Source organism: Protopterus annectens, chromosome 9.part0 (assembly GCF_019279795.1).
Source record: "Protopterus annectens isolate FY-2018-M chromosome 9.part0, PAN1.0, whole genome shotgun sequence".
Lineage (NCBI taxonomy): Eukaryota > Metazoa > Chordata > Ceratodontiformes > Protopteridae > Protopterus > Protopterus annectens.
The window spans coordinates 1,193,060,388-1,193,085,102 of NC_056743.1; the positions used below are offsets into that span (position 1 = coordinate 1,193,060,388).

A 24,715-nucleotide genomic window follows, 5' to 3' on the forward strand; every position below is an offset into this window, starting at 1 on the left:
AGAATGTAGGCAAGATGGACTACAAACATGGAACGTTATGGTAAATACATAACTTCTTTATGTTATGTAGTCCTATCTCGCTGTAATTCTTGCTGGATGGGACAGCGTCCCTAGCACCTTTATCCTAGGTGGCTCAAGCAAACAGACTCTTCAGCACAGTGGACCCAAAGGATGACCTGTTCCAGGAGGCCAAATCCAATTTGTAATGAGTGACAAAAGTATGTGGTCTTGCCCAAGTAGCTGCTGCACAAATAGTAGCAATTGGGAGCCTAGATCTAAAGGCACATGAAGTAGATACTGCCCTAGTAGAATGGCCTTTTACTCTGTTCGGTAATTGTTTGCCAGCAGTTTGATAAGCAAAAGAAATGCAATTTGAAAGCCACTTTGAAAGAGTAACCTTAGAAACAGGCAAGCCCTTGTTTTTGTCCGAAAAGGACAAATAATTGATCTGATTTTCTGAACTCTTTTGTCCTGTGTAAGTAAAACTTGAGAATTCTGTGAACGTCTAATTGATGCAGTTTGTACTCAGATTTATTAGAGTGGTTTGGAAAAAACACTGGTAGCTCAATGGTAGTGTTAAGATTATGCTCTGAGCGTACCTTGGGAAGAAAAGAAGGGTTTGTTCTGAGTGAGAGACTATCCTTGTGGAAAATAATGTAAGGAGGTCGAATAGTAAGGGCGTGCAGTTCTGAGACTCTCCTAGCAGTGGTTCTGGCTACTAAGAATAGTGTTTTCCAAGATAACAATTTCATATCTGATGAAGGAGAGTTCAAATGGTGCAGATATTAATGATGTGAGAACTGAATTTAAGTCCCAGGGTTCTAATGGCTGTTTGATCGGAGGCCTGAGAAGGAGAACTCCCTTTAAAAAGGTTTTGCACAAAAATTGTGAGACATGATAGGATTTCCCATGAAGCCAAAATGGAAATTAGAAATTGCAGCTTACTGAACTCTTAAACTGTAGTGGCTGCAGCTCCTTCATGAAAAATTGACGCAAGGAAGGATAAAATAGACTCTATAGGAGCTGTATAGGGATCTAGGCCTTGGTTTATAGCCCAAATAGAGAACCTTTTCCATTTGTTGGAGTATAACTACCGAGTGGAAGACTTATGGGATGAGATCAGAATGTGTGACTGAAGGGGAGACGGCGACCTGACTATTCGGGGAACTGGAGCAGCCATGCTGTCAATTTGAGGGTGTGGATGGTGGGGTGGAACTGCCCCGATTGATGAATTAGGAGGTCTGGAGATGGTTCCAGAATAAATGGTTCCTCCAAAAGATAGGGCCACAGGAAAAGAAAACATACTTGTCAAGGCCAGTAAGGAGCAATGAGGATCAGGGTATTCCTCAACTGTTTTGCTTTGTGTATTACACCTTGGGGATGAGAGGAAAAGGTGGGAAGGCATAAACAAGTCCCCGGAGCCAATTGTGGACTAGAGCATCCCTTGGTGACATCCCTAGATAGGGAATTAGGGCAAAGTAGCTGCTGCATTTGGTGTTCAGGTGTGTGGCGAATAGGTCGCTGCAAGGTTGGCCCAATCTGTGAAAGATCTCTTTCACAACTTCTGCATTCAGGGACCACTCCTGAGGCAGCAACATTGCTCGGCTGAGTTTGTCTACTATCACACTGGATTTCTCCGGGATGTGTATTGCTACCAGAAAATGTTGAGTGTCCATTGCCCATTTCCAAACTCTTAAGGCCTCTCGGCAAGGAGGGTAAGATTTGGTTCCCCCTTACTTGTTTATGTACCACACGACAGACATGTTTGTCTTGGATCGCAATTGTCCCAGTGGGAAGAGAGCTGTGAAGTGCTTGCAACGCATATAGCACCTCTCTAATCTCCAGAACATTGATGTGCAAGTGGTTCTTGTGGTTCTGCCAAGTACCTTGGACTGTCTTTCCCAGATAATGCCCCCCCACCCTATCTGGGAAGCATCCATGGTCAAAACTGCTTTCTCTTGTGGAGGAAAAAGTTGATGACCTAAGAGAAGTTGTTTTGTATGTAACCACCATGTCAGATCCTTCTTGCAGGTGTTTGTTATGAAAATCTGATGAGAGAATCGAAGGTCTTGCATTGGCCACTGGGCAAATTAGCAGCCACTGAAGTATTCTCATGTGTAGACGGGCTAGAGGAACTAATAGGATGGAGGAAGCCATGGTTCCTAGGACTTGAAAGACTACTCTGGCCTGAACTTTGACTGTTTAGCAAGAATCTGACTTGATTGCGTAGAGACTCTACTCTTTCTGGTGTTAGTCTTGCTGACGTGGTGGTTGTGTCTATTTCTGAGCCTAAGAATACAAAATGCTGCGAAGGAGATAAGGCTGATTTTTTTAGGTTGACTGTGACGCCCAAACTGGCGCACAAGGATAGTCTCTCGTCCCTGGTTCTGATGAGTTGATGCTTGGTGGTAGCAGTGAGGAGCCAGTCGTCTAGGTACAGAAACACCTGGAATCCTTGACATCTCAGGTGAGTCGTTACCACTGCCATGCATTTGGTGAACACTCTGGGGGCTGTAGTAAGACCAAAGGGCAGTGTTCGGAACTGAAAATGACTGGCTCCCAGCCGGAAGCTTAAGTGTCCCCTGGAGCACTTGTCCATTTTGATATGGTAGTATGCATCCTGAAGATCTATTGAACACATTCGATTGTCTTTCCCGATAAAGGGAAATATCGACTGCAGAGTGATCATTCGGAACTTCTATCTCCTTACAGACTTGTTGAGTCTGCTGAGATCTAAAATTGATCTCCAATCCCCTGTCTTTTTTGGAACTAAAAAGAATCGAGAGTAAGTTCCGGATCCTATTTGCTCTGTGGGGACTTCTTGGATGACTTTTTTGCAACAACAAGATAACCTCTGATGTTGCACAGCCTAGCTGAATGGGTGGCACATCTGGTACAGACCGGTTTGCTGGGGGGTTGGAAACAAAGTGAATCAGATAACCTCTGGATATTGTGGTGTGTACCCAACGATCTTGTGAAATGTTTAGCCAGGTGCTTGAGTACAGCGATAGATGACCCCCGACTGCCTCCAGAGACGGACAGCCGGGCAACCCCTCAGGGGCGATGGAAGGGACAATCAGAGATGGTTTCTCTATCTCCCTGATGTTGTGGACCTCCTCTGCCGTGAGGGCGGCGTCTTCCATTACATCCTCCCCCTCTGCCTCTAGGGGAGGGTTGACCTTGTGCATGAGGGAAACCTTTTTGGGATTTACGGAACCACATCTTCCTTCCTGTATTACCCTTGGGATAGGGTCTAGATGGGAGGGAGAAACTGACTCCGACGGCAGATAAGGTTTTCTCTTCCTGCTCGCACCTGGTCAAAGTCTCTTTCACCTGGGGTCCAAAAAGAGATGAACCATCAAAGGGGACGTTAGTGAAGGAAGACTTAAAGGAGTCTGTGAAATTACAAAGACGTATCCAAGAATGTTGTCTGAGATATTCCTGCTGCGGCTGCCCTACTCGCTCTATCCACTGCATACGATATCAGCCTCATGGAGGAGTCAGCTATTGATGTAAGGGTGGAGAGCTGCGCAGAAACCTTATCCATGGATCCTGGAGCTACTGAACCCTGGAGGGCATCTCCCAACACCTTCAGGAGATTCCTCTGAAGACGAGTAAAGTGGGTAAGGTAATTCAGCGATCTTAAAGTAAATGCCACTGAAGAGAAGGTACGCTTCCCATACCTATCCATCGTCCTAGACTCCTTGTTAGGAGGATGGATATTAGATGTTTTGGATAACTCCTTCTTGGTGGCTGCTGCTACCACCACAGCATCAATGGGAACTCCTTTGGTAAGAAAAGCCTTATCTTCAGGTTTTGTCATGAATTTATTTGGCCTTCACGGGACAGGCTCCACTGAGTCTGGGGAGGTCCAGGCTTTCCGCGATATGATCCCTAAATGTTGTTCATAAGGCGGTGTGTCACCCAGGAGATGGAAGGTCGGGAACCAAAAGCCTCAAGATAAACTGATTCATCCGCAGTAGGGTTAGAGGTCTTCCAGTCACCCCTCTAAGGATTTCTAGGATGTCAGAAAAGGAGATATCCTCAGAGGGGGATTCTAGGGGACTCTTCTGATTTCTCCAAATCAGTGTCAGAAGTGACAGACTCAGGTGAGTCAACATGCTTCCTCTTACACAGTCTCTTCTTAGGGAGCTCTCCAGTGGGATAATCTGGGGAGGTCTCAGAAGAGGGGGGCACCTCCAATAGGGGCTGCTTGGATCTCAGGTTCCCTATGCTGTGGGGGTGGGCAGGGGAGAAGAGGTTGCTGCCTGCTGCTGGTGGGACGCAGGTTCTAAAGGTATGGCTTTTGCAGAGGATAAAGCCTTCTCTATTGCCTTGAAAGCCTTCCCCCCGCTCTGAATACCTTCGCTCCTAGGAGACGGATGGTCGACTCCTAGCCAGGGGGAAAGGCTCCGAAGCAGATGTGGAGCTGAGCTGAGTCGAGCCAAGGCACTGAGAGGGAGGGTCAGTTCCGAAGAAAACCCAGGGTGACTGTCCCCCTCGGAGTCGACTCGAGAGTGTCCGCTCCCAGATCACTCAGCTCCAGACCGAGCCACCCAGGAAAGCGTAATCAGTTCCGAGGAAGCAGGGAGGATATCCGGAACCGACGGATCCAAGCCTGAAGAACCTGAAGTGATGGGCTCAGAGCGAAGCAGTCAGAGGTGGTGCAATGGCATGTAAAAAGATCAGCTCCAAAGCCTTTGGGTCTGGAGGGACCAATTTCTTTGCCAGAGCTGGATCTGAAAGCAACTTCTTCACCACCTGCTCGATGTCCTCATCTGAGAGTGTCCTGGAGGATCTGGTGGAGACAGGAGATCTCCTCCTCTCCAAAATAGGAGATCTCAAAGTAGGTGACACAGGATCAATATCAGGTAAATGTCTCGGTACTGAAGGCTGCCTCGGCACCGAGGATATCGATGGTACCGATGTGGAAGAAGCTGAATCGGAGCCAGAACTCCTTGGCTCCGACGCTTTGGCCTTTTTCGACAGCTCCGAAGCTGGGGCCGAAGATTTACATTTTGAAGTCTTAGGAGCTGCCTAAGTTCCAGCTGTTCCTGGAAGGAACTGGTCATAAGCCCCCTACCAATAAGTTTTTGTTTCCTCTCATTCAAGACCCTGGTACTAAACGCATGGCAAAAGGTACAGGGCTCTTGCAAATAAGCTTCACCTAAACAGTACACGCAACTGGTGTGACTGTCAAAGACATTTTTTGTGAGCATCTATCACACTTTTTAAACACCGAAGGGCGATGGTCCTTATGCTCTCTATCTTTTTCTTTAGACATTCTGACTGAAAAACTATAGTCTAGCTAGAGAAGGGAACAACAATAACTAACTACGGTAACAATAAGATAGTGAGAGATAGAAAAGAGTCTATTGCATATATAAACTATTTTTTTTTTATATATAAGAGACACACTCTAGGAGGAAAGGCCCTCTAACTTAAATGGGTCGTAGAATCCTAAGGGGAAAAATAAGGGTCAAAAACTCTCCGAACAGTCACACAGAGATAACAGTAATAAAGACTGCAATAGAAGACGAAAAGTTGAGAAAAGGACGAGATTTAATAAATAAATCCTATTACTTAGCCAATGAACCAGTAAAAGACAACCTCAAAGCTTTTGCGGCAAACGAGATCTGGGGAATTGCCGTGAGGCAGCATGGGATAGGGGTTAGCCTCGATCCAGTAAAAGTTCTCGAGCTTTAGTATCGGCCGAGTCGCACCAGAATATCAGCTCCGAACCCATCCAGCAAGAATTACAGCGAAATAGGACTACATAACATCATTAATTACTACCCTTCTAATAACATTTGCTAATTAAAACATTTAAAAATGTATTCACCATGTTTAAAACAAAACTTTCTCAAAACCAGATATTATAACATATATGTTTTTATAAATATAAAACATTTTTAACATTTTAGAGTTTTCAGAATTTGTAAAAATAAAAATATATAAATATGTAATGTATTGTCACTTATACAAGCATATTATCCCAACAAATGATCTTTATATTCCAGGAGATGCCTGCTTAATGCATTTGTATTCTTTGAATGTTTTATATCTAATAAGATATAATGATCATTCATTTATGTTTTTAGTAATACAGCAAGTTAAAGCAGATCAACAAGGGAGGGTTTTAAGTGAATATTTGGATGTATGTGAGTTGAAATGGCAACTCTCCCTGGATGCAACTAGTTATCCAGTCATTAATGAAATGGTGAATGTAAATTGTGTTCTAAAATTGAATCATTTGTTGGGATAATATGCTCGCATAAGTGACAATATATTACATATTTTTTTATATATTTTTAGTTTTACAAATTCTAAAAACTTAACATTTTTTATATTTATAAACACACGTTCTAATACCTGGTTTTGAGGAAGTTTTGTTTAAATATGGTGAATACATTTTAAATGTCTTAATTAGCAAATAATGTTATTAGAAGGATAACAATTAGTGTTAATTATGTAAGTGATATGTGTATTTGAATGCTGGGTAGGTGAATTTACTTTGTTCTGAAGAAGTCCCTAAGGAGGGATAAAAACACTTAATTGCGTTTAACTATTGAAGTCCACTGTATTTAAGGTTTAATAAATTCAGAGTTTGAGAGTGAACTTGGGTGTTCATCCTCCCTTCTGGTTACCAAAAGGGGATTTTAACCATGATTATCCTGGGAGAGTCTTCCTAAATTTTAAGGAGAACCCCCATTATCAAAGGAAAGACATACATAAATCTATGGGGATGAAAGGCATCTGTCTTCCAGGCCTTTGTGCAAGTCGCCCTAGAGCAGTATTTGTCTATTGTGAATGGAGGCAAAAAGATCTACTTGAGGAGTTTCCCACATTTGAACTTACCTTCCATTTCTGGGGCTCTGTCCTGGACTTGCTCAACTTGTTTGCAACATTTTGCTCTTGTCAAAATCGAAATTGCTCACAAGGATAGTTTGTGCTGAGTTGCTAAATCCCATGCTACCACAGCTAGTCTGCAAAGTGGGAAGGATCTGGTTCCTCACATTTATGTACCACATCACTGTGGGCATCGTCTGTAATTACTAGTAGAGGGCCTGGAACCTAAAGATGATTTAGAGACTTACGAGAATTTATTAGCACCATCATTTCTTTGACATCTGTTTCAATCTGTCCTCCCTGTTCTACAGACCCTGAACTTTCAGCCCTTTGACACAGCTCCCTAAGCAAAGTCTGAGGCATCTCTGTGGTTACAGAATAGGGTTGAAAGGAAAAAGAGATCTGAGTTAACAGATAATCACATTTACTCACCAGAGTAACTCTCTTTTTACAAACCCCAAAATTGGAATCTGAAATGATAGGGGGTGCTGGTCTTGGATCTAAACTAATTTGAGGAACCACTCAATTTTCAAGTGATGTCTGTTCAAAGGAATCATGAAAATTATAGAGGTCATGAAACCCAGAAGCATAAGATATTACCTGGCAGATTTCAGAAATTGGTTGGAGGATATCAGAAACTTCCTTGCAAAATTCAACTTTGTCCTGAGAAAGAAGACATCATGAGGGAAGTATCCAGGAGACGTCTCAGAATCACTATCATGTGAGAGAGATCTGAGAAAATACTTCTCTGTATTCTCCTGAAACAGCAGACTGAAAAAAAAAAACATTTTACCCAAGCCACTCTTTCTTGACAACTTGTAAAAGAATCTGCAAAAATAAGGCAGTCATCTAAACATGGGAAAATGTGAAAGCTGGACAACTTGCAGTGAGCTATTACAGGAGGCAGGCACTTTTTAAACACCCAAGAAGTTGTAGACAAACCAAAGGTCAAAGCAGAAAAGGGAAAATGTAAACCAAACACAAATTCTTAAAAAAATCTGAAAACTTTGAGAAATGGAATGTGATGAGCATCTTTGAGCTTCAGAATTACTAGAAAATTGAAAAGTAAGACTGCAGAGACACGATTTTGAATTTGGAACTTTGAGGTGAAAGTTTAGAAAAGGTAGGTCTAAGGCAAGTCTCCATATTCATTCATTCTTTGCTACCAAATAGATTCTTGAATTAAGTCCTCTCCATACTTGACCTGTGGAACAGATTCTATAATCCCCATGAGATAGCATCTGATATTGGATGGAAGAGAACAGGAAGGTTTGGTTGGATGGGTGAAAGGAACACCTTAGAATGGAAGCAGGGGCTCTCTCTGCCAACTGTATCCATTTTGATCGATTCTCAGAACCCAAGTGTCTGAAGTCATATGGTGCCACTGAGGGAAGTGAAGACCTAGATTGTGATAAAGTTTTGCTGAATTGCCAGGGTGGAGAAGGTGAAAATCAGGATGAGACACAGTCAATCTGCATTTTTTTAAATGCCCTTTGTATTGAGACCCTTTTCTATTGCTTGCTGAAATTGTTTATTCTGCTTCCTACTAAAGGAACCTTTATTGGAACACAAGTTTCTATTATATTTGGCACGGAGGGTTGAAAAATATGAATAATAACCCGAATTAGCTTTACCCTTCCATCAAATTATTTTAGGACCTCAGCAGAAGGGGAGAGTAAAACTTCTTTATCCAGGGGAGTATTCAGAAGCTCAGCTTGGGACATTTTTGGGTAAGTTCTTGGAATGCAGACAGGCAAATCTCCATCAACCAAGAAGCAGCTGCTCTTGATACAGCATCATCAGTGTAATAAGAACATTTCTTTTTCTTTTTAGAGATTGTTTCATTACCCAAGAGACAGATGAAATCAAACAATTAAAAGATGTCTTACTCTGAAGAATGGAGGTCAGCAATTAACTTTTGCATTGTGTCAAAAGAATCCAGCAGAAACCTGGACATGCAATTCACTATTCTAAAAGCTAAGGTGGATGTATAAACTTTCTTAACCATTTTTTGCAGAAGGAATAGGATAAGCTGCAGTAAGATGTTTGACAAAAGATGATTTTGACAGAGAATGAACTGCAGGATCTGATATAGGATTTGGAAAAAAAAGAAATGCGTGAATCTGGGGAGCTTTATATAATTTATCTGATTTTCTGGGGGCAGGTGACTCAGGCAAACTGCAGCTTGCAAGGAAGGTGTTCTCCAATCCTGGCAATATGGCAGGAACAGCTACAGATTGAGAAAAATCTACCTATAACAATTAACAACATCTTTCCCGAGATTCTGGCATTTTGATTTATTCGTACTGAAATAACTCTTTCATTATGGCAATAGTATTTAGAAAAGGATAATTCTGTAGATGGGGAATCTGAAGAAAAACCTTCCTCACAATCCCAGTACACATTCTGTGGAGCAGGAACTTGAGAAATACAGTCCAACTCCTGCCCCTCAAACTGAAAATCAGAATCTGAGATGGGAAAAACTTTTCTTATTTAAATTCAAGGAAGACTCAAAATATAAAGACTGAAAGGCTTGAAATAAACCCTCAGCAAAACCAAGCCAATCTTCCCTGCCTGTCCTATGTGCTACAGGAGAAGAAATATGCCAAACATTACATTTCCTTTTTTCTGGTAAACACCCTCAAAAATACTGACAACAAATGGTCCTCTCTTTGAGAAGCAAGATCCTCAGAGAAGCTTTATGCAAGAACAATATATGCTCCTTCACCTGACAAAGGCAAGTGTGGTTCTCCTTCTGATAAAGACAACTGTAGTTCTCCATTGCACAAAGAGAACAGCCAAACAGCTGCAGAGGACATACTTGTCTCTTAGTCCATAGCAGCTTTGAGAGAGCAACACCAGAGAGATTGAGAGGAACAGATGAATGGTCCGAGGTACATGAAATGGCCTCAGCAGATACTTAAATGACTGGCTTGAAGACCACAGACTCCTGTACAATTTTCTTCTTTCAGATTGTGGTGGGAAAAACCAAAAGTGGGGAAACTTGGTTCATGTCTCTACCGAAAAAGTGTCTGACAAGCAGGTAGCAGAGCCTTAGTGAGCTGGTTCTACCTCTTGACTAATACTTTAGGTTCAGAGGTAGATTATTTTTAGTGGCAACTACCAAAAACACTAACCCAAAACCTTGGCTACCATCTTTAACAGAAAAGAAAAATGTTTTTCTCATAAAAAATTCATAAATTGTATGGTATTCCGCAATAGGGAACCCTGACAAAAAGTAAGGCTAGATCCTAGCAATACAATTTGACAGAAAAAAATTGCCTTTCTTCAGGAAAAAATAAATAAAATGGAAAGAAGCCCCCCAACAGGGTAGTTATCAGCCCAGCCTTGAAGAAGCACTAAACTACTGGTCACTCAAAACTCACAGGAAAGAAGCTCACTTCAACAGTAAGAAAGTTCTGAAGGTTTGAGACTCTAAAAACTGACTTTATATAACTCTCCTCAAGCTGTTCAGTAGTTAGGGCATGTGAAAGATACTATTATCCATGGGTAGGATAGATATAACCCACACAGCTTAGACTACTGCAACAGTGATCTAATGATGATCAAAAAACATATTCCATTTATAAAGTTTTCAATGAAATAAAAATAAACTTGGCTCAGAGACACTTAATTTATTAAACTTCAGTAGGCATGATGCAAGTACATGCAAGCATGAATACTTGCACTACTTTATCCAGTTTAACAAATTTAGGTGCTTCTGAGCAGTTTATTTCAGCTACTTTACTTCAGGTAGACCGCTGATAGATGAAAGCACTAGACAGCTTATCTTGCACCTCATAAGAATGGCCAAGCAGATTGTGGCTGTTTTAAGAGTTAGTAGCATGTATACACACTTCAAGTGCTCATACGTGTGTGACACACAAAAATCTTAAGAATTTGATTACCTGTGGATATATGCATCATCTGTTCGATCACTGACTGCTATATGTTAGATGTTTCACAATTTCCAATAGCAACCAACACACAAGGAAGGTACAAGAAAATGGTAAATGTTTGACAGATCAATTGGGGCTGCCTTTTTTATCCCATTATGAGATCTGCAATGAGACAATGCTACACTGCAGTGTAACATGCAACAACTTGATCTTTGTGTGGGAAGCTACCGACTAGTGGTGGTGGCAACACTTTGAGATACAAACCTCCAGTGCAAGAAAAATACCTGGTTTCCTTTAAAAAATAAAGAATATGACAATTAAATCACAAGCATGGCTATATGTTCCCAATACTGTTGTAGCACTTTAAACTTTCATTTGGTTCAATCCAATCTTCAAATGCTTAAATAACCACTGTAGTCAAAACTTGTGTTTCTTTTCTTGTGTTTTTTTTTTAAATCTGAGTACATATCCCTTTAACTTAGGAAACAAAATATTTTAAAATCCATTCTTAATATATGTTACTATAGTGATTGCACAGTCCTCTCACCAGAGTCTTAATTCAGATAAAAAAAGGAGAAAAAAAAACTGAGAATGTATGTATCACTAAGCCACTGTCCCTCATCTTTTTTCATACATCCCAAGCTGATTAGCGGTTAGGGTCCTTGTAATTTATCACAGTGTATACTACTGGAATCCATGACTGAGTGAAAAATATACAGTCTGTGCTGGAGCAGGCAGGTGGGGTGGTGGTGAACTGTAAACTGCTGGACCACAGCACTGCCAGACGCTGTCAACGCTGGGAAGTGTTCTTGCTTTGTAATTGGTTAAAACCAAAAATAACTATAAAACATACATTCCACATGGCAAATCTTGAATTGTAGTGTCTTGTGTGTTCTCAGTGCAGTTTCATTCAAGCAAGTGTAGACAGCGCCACCCACCCATTTCTGTCTTCTTGGCTAAGAGTTACAGGTTTTGTTTTCATACAGAAATTTCGTATGTTGTTCCACCAACACCAGACACCTTCTTCACTGCTCTCGTTGGGCTTAGAGGAGCCTGGGCAGCACTACTCCCTGGCCCCTGCCGTAGCTCTGCTTTCACCAGTGATTTTGGCTGGCCATTTATCTTGCTATAACCAGTTTTTATTTGCACATCATCCCTGTCAAAACAGAAAGGAAGAAAAATATGAATTAGATAAAGCATCTCTCAGATTTGAACTGTACAAAGAAGAAATCATTCCTACTCAAACCTGCTAGTAAACCTGACAACTCCTTTCCAAACAAAATGTCTTACCCTAGGATAGACTGCAAAATAAGTCTTTCTACTCCTCTGAAGATGGAAGTCACAGTCGTTTCATTGATAAGTGGCAACGTACTAATGCAGCATAGTGCAAAAAAAGGTATTACTTTAAAAATTAATACTTCTTCCTGAGAAAATCTTGAAACATGTACAACTAAAACAATTTCAGCATCTTCCAAAATAAGTCCCCAGATCTATGTAAAGAATAGTTGTGTAAGCACTTACCATAACCTTAGATATCCTTCTCTTCCATGTTGCAGTATTCATAACAGTAGGGAGGTTTCTGCCTGCAGTGCCGACATCCGGCCAATATACCAAAGTCTTGCTTCAGGAAGGTACGTGTGACGTCCTGCGCTAGGGCCATAAACCGACGTAGGGCATAAAAGTGATGTTTGGATGTACCCTCTTCAGAATGGACTGCCGCCTACACTAGTACTCCTGGAGGTTTAAGGACGGTCCAAGATGGTAGACCCTATAGATTCACATGTAGACTAGAATAAGGGTACTTATTAGGCTGTGATCAATGGAGAGGCTATGACAGCATGAAAATATGCCCACAGGCCAGTAAGGTATAATAGGCTGGGGAGTTGGAGGGAGAGAGGGACTGAAAAATGCAACATGGAAGAGAAGGACATCTAAGGTTATGGTAAGTTCTTACACAACTATTCTATGTCCTTCTATTCACATGTTGCAGTATTCATAATAGTAGGGAGAGTGCCAAAGCTTTTAGGTATGAACCTGAAAGGAGGATTGGGGTCCTTGGTCCATGAAACCCTGGAGAATAGAACTGGCGAACCCAGATCTAGCCCTGGAATCTAAGTCCAGTTAGTAATGTTTGGTGAAGTTGTGCACTGAAGCCCAGGCGGCAGCTTCTAGGATTGAGGCATAATCCACCCCCTTGAAAAAAGCCACTGAAGAAGCAGCCGCCCTGGTAGTGTGTGATTTGACCTAGCCCTGTAAGGTTTTACCATGGATGAAGTAACATATTCCAATGGATTTAGAGATCCATGAGGAAATGGTTTGTTTGGTGACTGCCTTCCCTAGAGCCCTGGGGTGGAAGTAGATGAAAAGCTGATCAGATTTCCTAATAAGCTGGGTTTTGTCTAAACTGTCCGTGTACATACAAAGAATGTAGGGTCCTCTCTGAGGCATTTTTGGGGGTTACGGTAGAAAACAGGCAGGTTAATGGTTTGGTTTAATGAAAGTTCAATAACCACCTTAGGCATGAAAGAGGGATTAGTCCTGAGGGCAACTCTATCCTTGTGGAAAATGAGGTAAGGAGGGATGGCCATAAGGGCTTGAATCTCTGATACCCTCCTGGTGGAGGTAAGGGCCACTAGAAGTACAATTTTAAGGGTGCACAGTTTTAGGGTTACTGAATGTGCTGGTTCAAAAGGTAGCAGCATGAGTTTTTCTAGGGCAAAATTTAGGTCCCAAGGTGGAGGAATAGGCTTTCTGAGGGAGGTCTGATATGAAGAACCCCTTTCAGGAACAGCTTGACCTCTAATCTAGACGCCAGCGGTGGCAAGATGGTCAGACAGGCACAGACGGCAGATAAATGGACTTTACCTGATGAGTAAGTTAGTCCTGTGTGAAGGAGCACACACAAATAGGAAAGGACCAAAGGAACAGGAATAGTTATAGGGTCCTGTATTTTTTCCCCTCTGACACCACCTGGAGAATCTTTCCCATTTAAAGATGTAATTTGTCCTGGTGATAGGTTTCCTGGCCTTCTGCAGGTCATTGGACATGTTCTCTGTACATAGGTGTCTGAAGGGGATTAGAAAGTACAGTTGTGTACCTACCATAAATGTAGATGTTCAAGTGTATTCACTGTTGCAGTCATTACAATTGGGTTATCCTGCTGGCAGGCTACCCACAGTCGGCCCGAATTCCAAAGTCTAGGTCCGGCATCGGTTGCTGTCGCCTCCTCCCTGACGTCAGTGTGCCAGGTGTATAAAAGATGCAGCCGACGCCATTTTCTTCGGGTTTTCTTGCCCCAGATGTCAGGTGTCCTTAAAACGGTAGGCTAAATTATGCCAATAAGCATGCATTCACAAAAAACAACTTTTCCTTCATCTACAAACAAATACACCACATAGGTTGTATAGAATAGAGAAGTACAGATAAGTCCCAACAAGGAAAAAGGGGGATGGTGGGAGAGTAACCTGGACTGCAACAGTGAATACACTCAAACATCTACATTTATGGAAGGTATACAACTGTACTATGTTCATCGTGTTTCACTGTTGCAAAGCCTGCCCTGGATTTTGCAAAGCCTGCCCTGGATTTAGAGTAAAGAGGTAAGCAATAGTGCTTTGTAAAAGTATGCACTGAACTCCAAGTTGCAGTCTCTATGAAGTCTTTGGTTGGTACTCCTCTGAGGAAGGCTGCTGAAGTGGCTGCTGCTCTGGTTGAATGAGGCCTAATGCCCTTAGGCACTGATCTGCCATACTGTGAATAGCAGAAACGAATGCAGTGACCTATCCACTTTGAAATAGTCTGCTTTGAGATAGGCTTTCCTTGTGATCCTGCAGCATATGCAACTAGAAGTTGTTTAGACTTTCGGAAAACTTTGGTTCTAAGTAGAAACGTAGCTGCCTGTGAATGTCCAAAGAATGCAGAAGTCTCTCACCCTTATTCTGTGGGTTTGGGTAAAAGGTAGGCAAATGAAGTGTTTGGTTAAGGGCCACATTGTAGGGTTTGTCCTCAGAGAAACCCTGTCAGGATGGTAAATGATAAAAGGTTCCACAGCCATGAATGCATGTAACTCTGAGACTTGTCTAGCAGAGGTTATTGCTAGGAGCACAGCTGTTTTCCAGGATAAGAATTTTATATCAGCTGCAGAGGCTGGCTCAAACGGAGGCAGTGTGAGTTTTTCCAAGACATAGTTGAGGTCCCCCATGCAGGTATTGGTGCTCTCCTTGGGGGTCTTATGTTTTTGTCCCCTCTGAGGTACTGCCTTAGTAATGGATGAGAAAAAATAGGTGGTTCTGTATTGTAATGAGCTGAAATGGCAGAGGCATGAATTTTAATTGAAGAAAAGGAAAGGCCTTTATCCAGCATCTTAGTTAAGTATTGCAAAATCTGAGGAATATTTGGAACAATCGTGTCAATACCTTGTGCCTGGTTCCAAGCACAGAATCTCTTCCATTTTTCTGCAAAAGATTTGCTGGTGCTAGGCCTCCTGGCCTTCAAAATAACATCCATCACTGCTTTAGAGAGAGGCATGTCTTGAATGGCTACATTATCCGCCATGTTGCCAGGTTTAAGATCCTGAGTTGGCTGTGCAGTATCTGAATGTCTTGTTGGGTCAATAAGTGAGGAATTTGAGGTAATGTCCAAGCTGGGCATTGAGACAAGCTCTTTAGGAATGGGTATCAGTGCTGGCGGGGCCAGTCTTGGGCAATCAGTATAATTTCTGGCTTCTCTTGTCTGACCTTGAGGAGTACCTTGAGGAGGAGAGGCAGAGGAGGAAAGGCATATACTGTTAGTTTTTTCTAGCTGAAAGATAGAGCATCCACTTTCCATGCTTGCTTGTGATAAGTCTTTGTGCAGAATCTCTGTAGTTGGCAGTTGTGAGGGGAAGCAAATAAGTCTATGTCTGGGCATCCCCAGTTCCTTGTTATCATGCTGAAGACTTGTGGATCCAATTTCCACTCGTGGGGATCCATTAGGTTTCTGCTTAGTTCGTCTGCCAGAGTATTTATCCTTCCTGGCAGGAATTGTGCTTGCAGATGTACTTGGTAAGTCAATGCTGTGTCCCACAAGTTCATGGCTAGTCTGCAGAGGGAGTAGGAATGTGTGCCCCCCTGCTTATGTACCACATGACTGTAGTATTGTCCGTCTTTATCAGTAGTTGTCCTGGATGAAGTAGATCCTTGAAGGCTGTCAGGGCATTTTGAACAGCTAGCATCTCTTTTTGATTGATATGTAGATGCATTTGACTTGCGGACCATGTGCCCTGAATACATCTTCCTGCCATGTGGGCCCCCAGGCATAATCTGATGCATCTGTTGTCAATGTCTGCCTGGCTGTGGGTAAGGTGAATGGCTGTCCCGTGTTGTGGTGACAGGCTTTTGCCCACCATCGAAACTCCTGTTGCAGGCAGGGAATGAGGGTAATTATTATTTCCAGGCTGTAGCAATGTGGAGTCCAAACACTTTTTAGATACCATTGAAGTTTCCTTATATGCAGTCTTGCATATGGAATTAGCAGAATGCAGGATGCCATAAAGCCCAAAGCCTGCAGAATTTTTCTTGCAGATAACAAGGTCTTTGTTGCCAACATTTTGAAATAAGTAGTCAGTTGTCTGTTTGTCTGATGTGAGATAAGCCATCTGGGCAGTTGTATTTAAGCTTGCACCCAGGAATATTATCTCGAGAGGGTACGAGTTTTGATTTCTTTTCATTTACTGTGTACCCTAGACCTGTTAGCAATCTTTTTTCAAACGCCAGATGCTGTAGTAGAATGTCCTTGTTCTCTGCTTGAATAAGGCAGTCGTCCAAGTAAGGATATATTTGTATTCCTCTGTCTGCAAAATGCAATTACTGGTGCCAGGCATTTTGTAAAGACCCTGGGCGCAGTAGATACGCCAAAAGGCAGTGCAGATAATTGGTGGTGCATTGAGCCAGCTATAAATCTGAGGCATCTTCTGCATGATTGTCCAATTGGGACATGCAGGTATGCCTCTTTTAGGTCTAAAGTCACAAGCCAAGCCTTCTTGCTCAGCATGGGCAGACGCTGCTGCAGAGTTAACGTTTTGAATTTTGGAATATCCAGGAATGTGTTTAGGATAGACAGGTCCAGTATTGGTCTCCAGGCTTTGTCCTTTCTGGGCACCAAGAATAGCCTTGAGTAAAATCCTAGTCCCTGCTCTTGCTGTGGTACTTGCTGAATGGCTCTCATGTCCATGAGGGATGAAACTTGTTTTTGTGCCTCTGCCCATTGATTGCGTGGCAGGTCTGGCATACTGTTTGGCCTTGGCAGGGTGTGAAAGTGGAACCTGTAGCCTTGTGATACGATATTTAAGACCCATTTGTCCTGGGTGATCATGTGCCAATTTTGTGAAAAAAGTGCTAGTTTTCACCCCAAAACAGCTGCCAGAAGATAAGTGCTTGGTGCTGGCAGGGGAAAGTCATTGAGACTGTTTCCTGTATGGCTGTGATTTTTCCTCTCCTCTTTTGGAGGTAGAAGCACCCCATTGTTTAGGCCTGTATGAGCCTTGGGGCTGTGATCTGCCTCTGGGGCGTCTGTATCTGCCTCTTTGTGGCCTGTCTGACACTGGAAAGGACCAATTCTTTGTAGGCCAGTTCCTGCTAAATCTGGGTGGCTGTACCTGTAAGAAATCCTTGACTGTTTGCATAGATTTAGCTTTGTCCTCCATTTTTTATTTATTTATTATTTTTTATTTTACATTTGTTGACCGTGCTAGTCTAGCTGGATACATGTCCTTTTTCAGTAGAGGCCCGGGGAGATAAGCGCCAAGACATGGTCTAAATACAATAGTACAAGTTCAAACAACACAGAAAAAAAATATCAATATACTAATAAAAATAGCAACTTTAAAAAGGATATAAAACTCATCAACAATGGTATTAAGTAATTAACAGTCCAGAGTTTGTAAGAATATATTATTGAGGAAAAAAAATCATAAAACAGTGAAATTTCAAGTATGGAGACATATCAGGTTAGGTCATAGTTAAACAAAGGAAGTTAGGTGAGTAGTACTGTAGCAAAGGAGTTACTTAAGAAGAGAAAATAAAAAAAGATATAAAAAAAGAAAAGGGGTAGATAAGAAAAGTATGATAAGATGGGAAAAAAAAAGTAGCAGAGCCTAGTAAGCACTGGATAGGTTAGATAACTTAGTAGAGGTAGATGACTAGTCTGGTTTTGAACAGGGGCATAGCCAGTGAGTTTTGAGAAGTTTAAGTCTATTTTTAAAGAGAGATAATGAGGTGAGTGAGGAGAGGTCACAAGGGAGCAGATTCCAGGATTTACCTTCAGAATTAGAGAAAAGGGAATCCCCAACTCTTTTAGGTTTAGCGGTGTGGACTAGTAGTTTTTGAGATGAGCGTAAGGACTTCAGATTTCTGTAGGGCGTGATTAGGGTAGATAAACTTAAGAATATTAGAAGATTTATAAAGGATGTTGTGGGCAAGGGTGAGTTGGTGAAATTTAATCAGGTGTTGTAGTTCTAACCATCCTAGCTGTTTTAGGTTAATGCAATGATGGGTTCTGAATGGGTTGCCTGTAGCAAATCGTGCTATGTTATTATAAGCCATTTCCAATTTGTTGAGGTTATTCTTGGAGAGATTAGTAAAAATGGGAGAGGCATAAAAGAGTGTAGAGATCAAATGTGTGTGGGCAACTGTAGTTTTAGCAGTGGGGGGAAAGGAAGGGTTTTATCCTGTAGTGTAGAGGGTACAGATTTTTTTATTAACAGTCTTTATTGTATTATTGATGTGGATGTCAAAGCTGAGATTATTGTCAATGGTGACACCGAGTAGTTTGGTGGTAGTCAGGAGATATAACAGTGTCATTGGTAGATGTTAGTGAGAATTGGAGAGGGGAGGACTTATGAGTAAGCGTGAAGAGGAGAAGTTTGTTTTTTTAGGGTTTAAGAGGAGGCAATGCTGAGAGAACCATTGTTCAACTATGTTGAATACTTTTTGGGTGAGAGCATGAAAGTCATGGGATGATGTAGCTGAACATAATAGGGTTGAGTCATCAGCATATTGTATGCAGGTGGCTTGTGGGATAGCTAGATGAAGGTCATTAATAAATATAGAGAAAAGAAGAGGTTCAAGTATGGATCCCTGAGGGACTCCTAAGGTAACAGGTAGAAGGGTGGATAAAGTGTTTTGCCAAAGTACTGCTTGTTGTCGGTTGTCAAGGTAGGATTGGAACCATTTTATGGAAAGTGGGTCTAATGAGAGAGATTTCAGGATGTTTAAGAGAATTTGGTGGTTTACCATGTCGAATGCTTTGGACAGGTCGATGAATAGAGGAGAAGAAAGGTTATTCAGGTTTCGGTGCCTGTTAATATAGTCAGTGAAAGACAAGAGGGCAGTGGTAGTGCTGTGTGAGTGTCTGAAACCATGTTGACAGTTGGAAAGTAAGTTATTTTCAGTTAGATGGTGGAGGAGTTGCTTATGGATACACTTCTCCATAATTTTAGCTAGGGGAGAAAGTAGGGCAATGGGGTGATAGTTTGATATTTCTGTGGAATGTCCTCCTTTATGTAGAGGGATTATGTGGGAGACTTTCCATACGGTGGGGATGTAACCTTCAGTAATTGATCTATTTATCAATATAGAAATAGGATAGGCTATGGCCTTGGATGATATCTGCAGATATTCAGAAGGCAGTAGGTCTGCAGAAGGAGAGCATTGTTTCAGTTTATTCAAAAGGGTTTGAATAAATGAGGTTGTAACAGGTCTGAAATGAAAAGGGGGTGGTGGGGTTGAGGAGGATGAGGGTATTGTGAAGGTATTAGGTCTTAGTTGACTGGCTAGTGATTGGATAGTATCTGTAAAAAAGGTATTGAAGGTATTAGCTGTTTGGATTGGATTATTCAAGTCTGTATTTTGAGGGTTTGGTGTAGTAGATTTACCAGGGTGCAGCAATTGCTTGATGCTGGCCCAGAATTTCTGTGGGTTGTTGTGATTAGGTTGTTGATATTGTAAGTAGTAGTTTTGCTTATCAGAGAGTATGGCCTTTTTAGTGTCATTTCTTAGCTTTCTAAATGTTAGTTGGTCAGTGGTGTTTTTTGTCATTCTCCATTTGGCCCAGTATTTATTTCTGATGTGAATTTTGTGTTTGGTTTTGCTGGAAAGCCATGGGGCAGGCTTTGCCTTAATTCTTATAGATCTGGTTGGAGCATGGTGATTAAGAATGGCAAGGAAGGTAGAGTTAAAGAAATGAACGGCTTCATCTAATGGAAGATGTTTTAAGGGAGCCCAGTTGCAAGCTCTAAGTTCAATTTTGAATAGATCAGGGTTAAATTTCTTTTTGGATCTAATATGTCTGGTAGAGGTTGGGTTAAGGGTGTTGATTTTATGTCTAATGATATAGGTGAGTGAGTGGTCACTGATGTCATCAGGGAGGGTTCCAGAGTCATAGTAGTGAGTATGATTGTTAGTTAGAATCCAATCTAGTGTATTAGCTTTCTTGTTAGATTTATTTATTCTGGTGGGGGAGGTAATGGTCTGGGAGAAACCATATAGGTTTATGTGAGTGGTAGGGAGGCTACTACAATAAGTATTACAGTCTAAATTCATATTGCCATTATCCTAATGGTTTCTTGAGGTAGGTGTTGGGATAACTAGCACAGGATATTTTCCAAGGTGGCTATGTTATTTCCAGGGGGCAGATACATACAGATAATATAGATTGATTTAGCACTGTTAAGTTCAAGTTTATTAATGAGAATTTCTGTTTTGGAGTTCAGTGGTATGTTACAGTTATAAGTGGTTAGCTGAAAGCCTGATTTAAATAGAATAGCCACACCACCACCTTTCTTAGCTACTCTGTCAAGCCTTAGGATATTATATCCAGGTGGGATAATTTCATTATCTTTGATGGCAGGTTTTAGCCATGTTTCAGTTAGGCAAATAATGTCAAAGGTGTACACTTCTAGGAGAGCATGGAGTTGAGTTAATTTGTTGTTAATGCTACGTATGTTGAGATGAACCAGTAGGAGTGAGTTAGAAGGTCCTGCAAGGGAAGAATTGATAGACTGATTAAGGTAATGAAGAGTGATTGGGGTTGCAGTTGGACCTGGGTTAGGATGAATATCACCATCCTTTACTGTGAGAAGTTGTAGTAGATGGCTTGGGATAGGGAGTTTGTTGTAGAGAAATAACACTCTTTTGAAATATTGTGTATTATATTTAATGTGTAGTATTCTATGATACTTTGATAGTAGGTAGCTAGGTGAGTATGTTATGTTTGCATGGTTATATAGGTGTGGTATGGACTGGGAGTTGGTTTGTTGTTTGGGGTGGTCTGGTTGTGGACATAATAGGTGCTCATATGAAGAGAGAAAATATGTAAAGGTTAGTAATGCTGCTTAGTAATGGTAGTAGTAAAAGAATGAAGCAGAATCGAATTTGAAAAGGGATAGTTGAATAGGCCATTTGGAAAGATTAGTTATATGTTGTGACTAGGTAGGGAGGGAGGTGAAAAGGCTGGGAGTGTGCAGTGATAGCAGGGTGTGGTGATTAAAGAGGGGAGTGGTTTGAGATGGGAAATGAAAGAGAAATTAGCTGATGGGAAATGTGAACTGGGTAGTGGGAAAGGAAGAGGTGTGGTTAGAAAGTATAAGAGTAGGACCCCTGGGGGTGGGTGAGAATTGGGGGTAGGGAGGAGTGCGGAGTGAGCCCGCAGGGCGAACGGAGCGGGTAGAGACAAGAGAGGACAGAATGTTGAGAAAAACAATCAGTAAAAAAGCGTATGCTGTAAGGTAGGGTAGTAAAAGAGGTAAGTAAAGAGAAATAGGGTAGAAGTGGGATAAGTATGGGGGGGGGGGGTTAGTCAGTAAAATATATTTTCTTCAACACCTCTTCTGCTTTAACACCAAACAAGGTATCATGCTGTAATGGAGCATCTAATAGTTTTGCTTTAACATGATCGGGCAGATTCTGTTCTTTTAACCAAGCCTGCCTCCTAATGACAGAACCTGTAACAGCGGCCCTGCAGGAGGCCTCTAGAGAATCAAAACCACATTGCAAAGTATGCTTTCCCACTTGTTCAGCTGCATGCAATAAATCCTGCATTTCTTTGTTTTCTGCACATTCTGAATTTGTCAACATTTTCTGTTTAAGCAGTGACATAAGATATTGCTGATATTTAAGCATATGAAACTGACAACTTAAAGCTCTTACAGCCAAGGTATCAGAAGTATAAATCTTTTTTCCCCCATCTGTCCAGGGCCCTTGAATCCCTATCAGAGGGGATAGGGTTTTTTGCAGTGGAAGCCTTGACTCCTTTGGGACCCTGAGAGAGTTTCTGGGTCAGCAGCAGGGTTTTTATAAAGAAATTTATGTGTATCAGGAACCCTGCAGTATCTGTCTGGCTTAACAGGAGCTGGTGGTAAAGAGTCAGAGATGAAAATACATCATCTACAATGTCTAAAACAGAAGGAATAGCAAGGGGCCTGTGCTGAGGTAATAAAAGGAAGTCTCTGAGCCTTTTCTTGGATTCAAAGTAATCTTGGCTCTCCCAGTGGAAATGCTCCCTAATAGTATGCAAGGTCTCCCCAAAAGAATAATCCTCAGGAGGAGAGGCTGAAGGGATAGATTCTTCAGCATCGGAATCCTCATAGGGAGGAAGAGTATATTCCTGTTCAGAAGAGGAATCGGAGGAAATGGAAACCTGATCTGAAGATTCATATTCTATCTCTTGCCTAGGCCTCTTATCAGGACAGCGATGGGAACCCCTGATCAAAGTAATTAGGTTCATGGAGAATGCTGTACTTGCTTCTTTGTCTTTAGAGCTGCTTTAGTCTTTGTCTTTGAAGCTGAAGTTGGTTTTATATATAACTGTGTAGGCCTGAAAACACCCTCAGAAGCCGATGCCTGCTCAGCGGCTCCAGACCCATCTGAGGGATTAGTTTCCGAGTGTCCAATACCTTGAGTTTCCAGCGGCCTAGTCGGCTCCACGTGGGAGTCGGAAGCAGCCTGTGGCTCTGAGGTAGCGGGCATCAGGGGATGCGAAAGCACCTCACTGAGAACCGGTGACAGGCCTAGTGGAAGCCTCGTCTGTTTTGGACCTCGGATGCCTGTCCTTTTCTTTTTCTTTGCACTTTTATAAACTCTGGTAGTCGGCTGTTCTGACGGCATTATATAATTGAATCTTCTGCCAAAGTAATGAAATGCAAAATCGTACTGACGCTTAACAGTGCGTTGGTTAAATCTAGCAAAAACTGACAACTAGCAACGTCGTGGTCAGGGCCTAGGCAAGGAATACAGTAAAAATGAAAATCTTTATGAGGTATTTGCTTCCCACAAGGAATACAATTATTAACTTTTTCTGACATCGGTCTGCAGCAAGAAAAAGTTTCCCCAACGGGGTACTTAGCTTTAATGAAGACTTCGGATCTGAAATTTGAATTTGAAAATCTCACGAGTCGGCCGACCGGCACTTGTGAACTGCTTTTGCTTTGGGCACCGCGCGGCAAGAAAGACTGAAGAAAATGGCGCTGGCTGCATCTTTTATACCCCTGGCGCACTGACATCAGGGAGGAGGCGACAGCAACATACGCCGGACCTAGACTTTGGAACTCGGGCCGACTGCAGGTAGCCTGCCAGCAGGATAACCCAACTGTAATGACTGCAGCAGTGAAACACGATGAACATCCCTATCACCCATAAGGTTAGTTTCAAGTTTTTCACTTGAGGGTGGAGTAGGGATCCCCTTTTCTGTGTGAGCAAGTCTATTCGGTGGGGTAACCTGTGGTGACTGCCTTTGGCTAGTAGGTAAAGGGGAAACCAGTGCTGTCTTGGCCAGTAGGGGGTCACCAACAGGTTTGTCCTATTGTAATTTGAGGATAATTTTCTGAATCAGAGTGAAGGGTGGAAAGGCATTGAGAAACACCCCCCCCCCCCAAAGAAAGGAGAAGGTTTCCACTTTCCAGGGTTGTGGATGAGGAGTCCTTGTGCAAAATTTGGGCATCTCTGTTCTGGGAGGAGGCCCATAGATCGAGTTGTGGAATACCTCATTTCTGAATGAGATCTAGGACTACCTCTCTGTGGAGCATCCATTCGTGAGAGGGGGTGAAGTTCTGCTTAGAGAGTCTGCCATGACATTCTCTGTCAAGGGAAGGTAGACTGCTACTAGACTGATGTTTAGAGTCGTTGCTTGAGTTCAGATTTGGAGGGCTAGTCTGCAGAGAGGATAGGATCTTGTCCGCCACTGTTTATGTACCAAATGACAGTCATATTGTCTGTGATCACTTTGAGAGTTCCTGGGAGTAGGGCTGATTTGAAAGTTTGTTGGGCCAAATGGAGTGCCCTCATTTTTTTTTATATTTATGTGGTCCTTTAGTCTTAGTGTGGACCATTTTCCCTGTACAGTGATCTGTTTCTGGTTGTGCTGTAGTACTGCACCCCAACCCAGGTCTGATGAGTCTGTGGTGAGTTTTAGCAGGGGGGGGGGCAGGTACCTGAAGTGGGATACCCTGGTTGTTGTGGATGGCAGAGATCCACCACTGGAGTTCTGTCTTCAGACACTGGAGTAGTGGGAGAGGAGTGTCCAGGGGATGGGAGTGTTGGCTCCATAAATTCAAGATCCACTGGATCTTTCTCATGTGGAGTCTTGCTAGGGACAACATGGGTATTAGGGATGCCATGTGTCCGAACATCCTTAGGAATTCCTATGTCGGCAATGAAGTAAGGTTGATAAGCGTGTTGAGGTACATGGCCAGGTCCAGGAGTCTTTGTTCTGGGATAAAGACTTTCATTAAGTCTGCTCTGATTCTGCATCCCAAGAAATCTATGATTTGTGTGGCTTGCAGATGAGACTTTTCCTTGTTTTATAGTGAACCCCAGTTGGGTTAGGGTGTTAGGTGTTCTTGAAGGACTTGGTGGTTTTGATAAAGTACCATAAGGTCGTCTAGTTATGAGTATATTTGTATACCCTGTGTTCTACAGTGAGCAATGAAGGGTGCT

General features: G+C 42.2%; 1 protein-coding gene across 1 annotated transcript in view; it reads right to left on the reverse strand.

Moving 5' to 3' along the window:
- Positions 1 to 11,172: 11,172 nt before the first annotated feature.
- Positions 11,173 to 24,715, reverse strand: part of ZDHHC5 (zinc finger DHHC-type palmitoyltransferase 5) — a 1,362,456-nt gene continuing 1,348,913 nt past the window's right edge. Inside the window, 1 exon segment of the mRNA XM_044084108.1 lies at positions 11,173 to 11,904. Within this exon segment, the coding sequence (XP_043940043.1) occupies positions 11,727 to 11,904 (178 nt within the window). The 3' untranslated portion in view covers positions 11,173 to 11,726.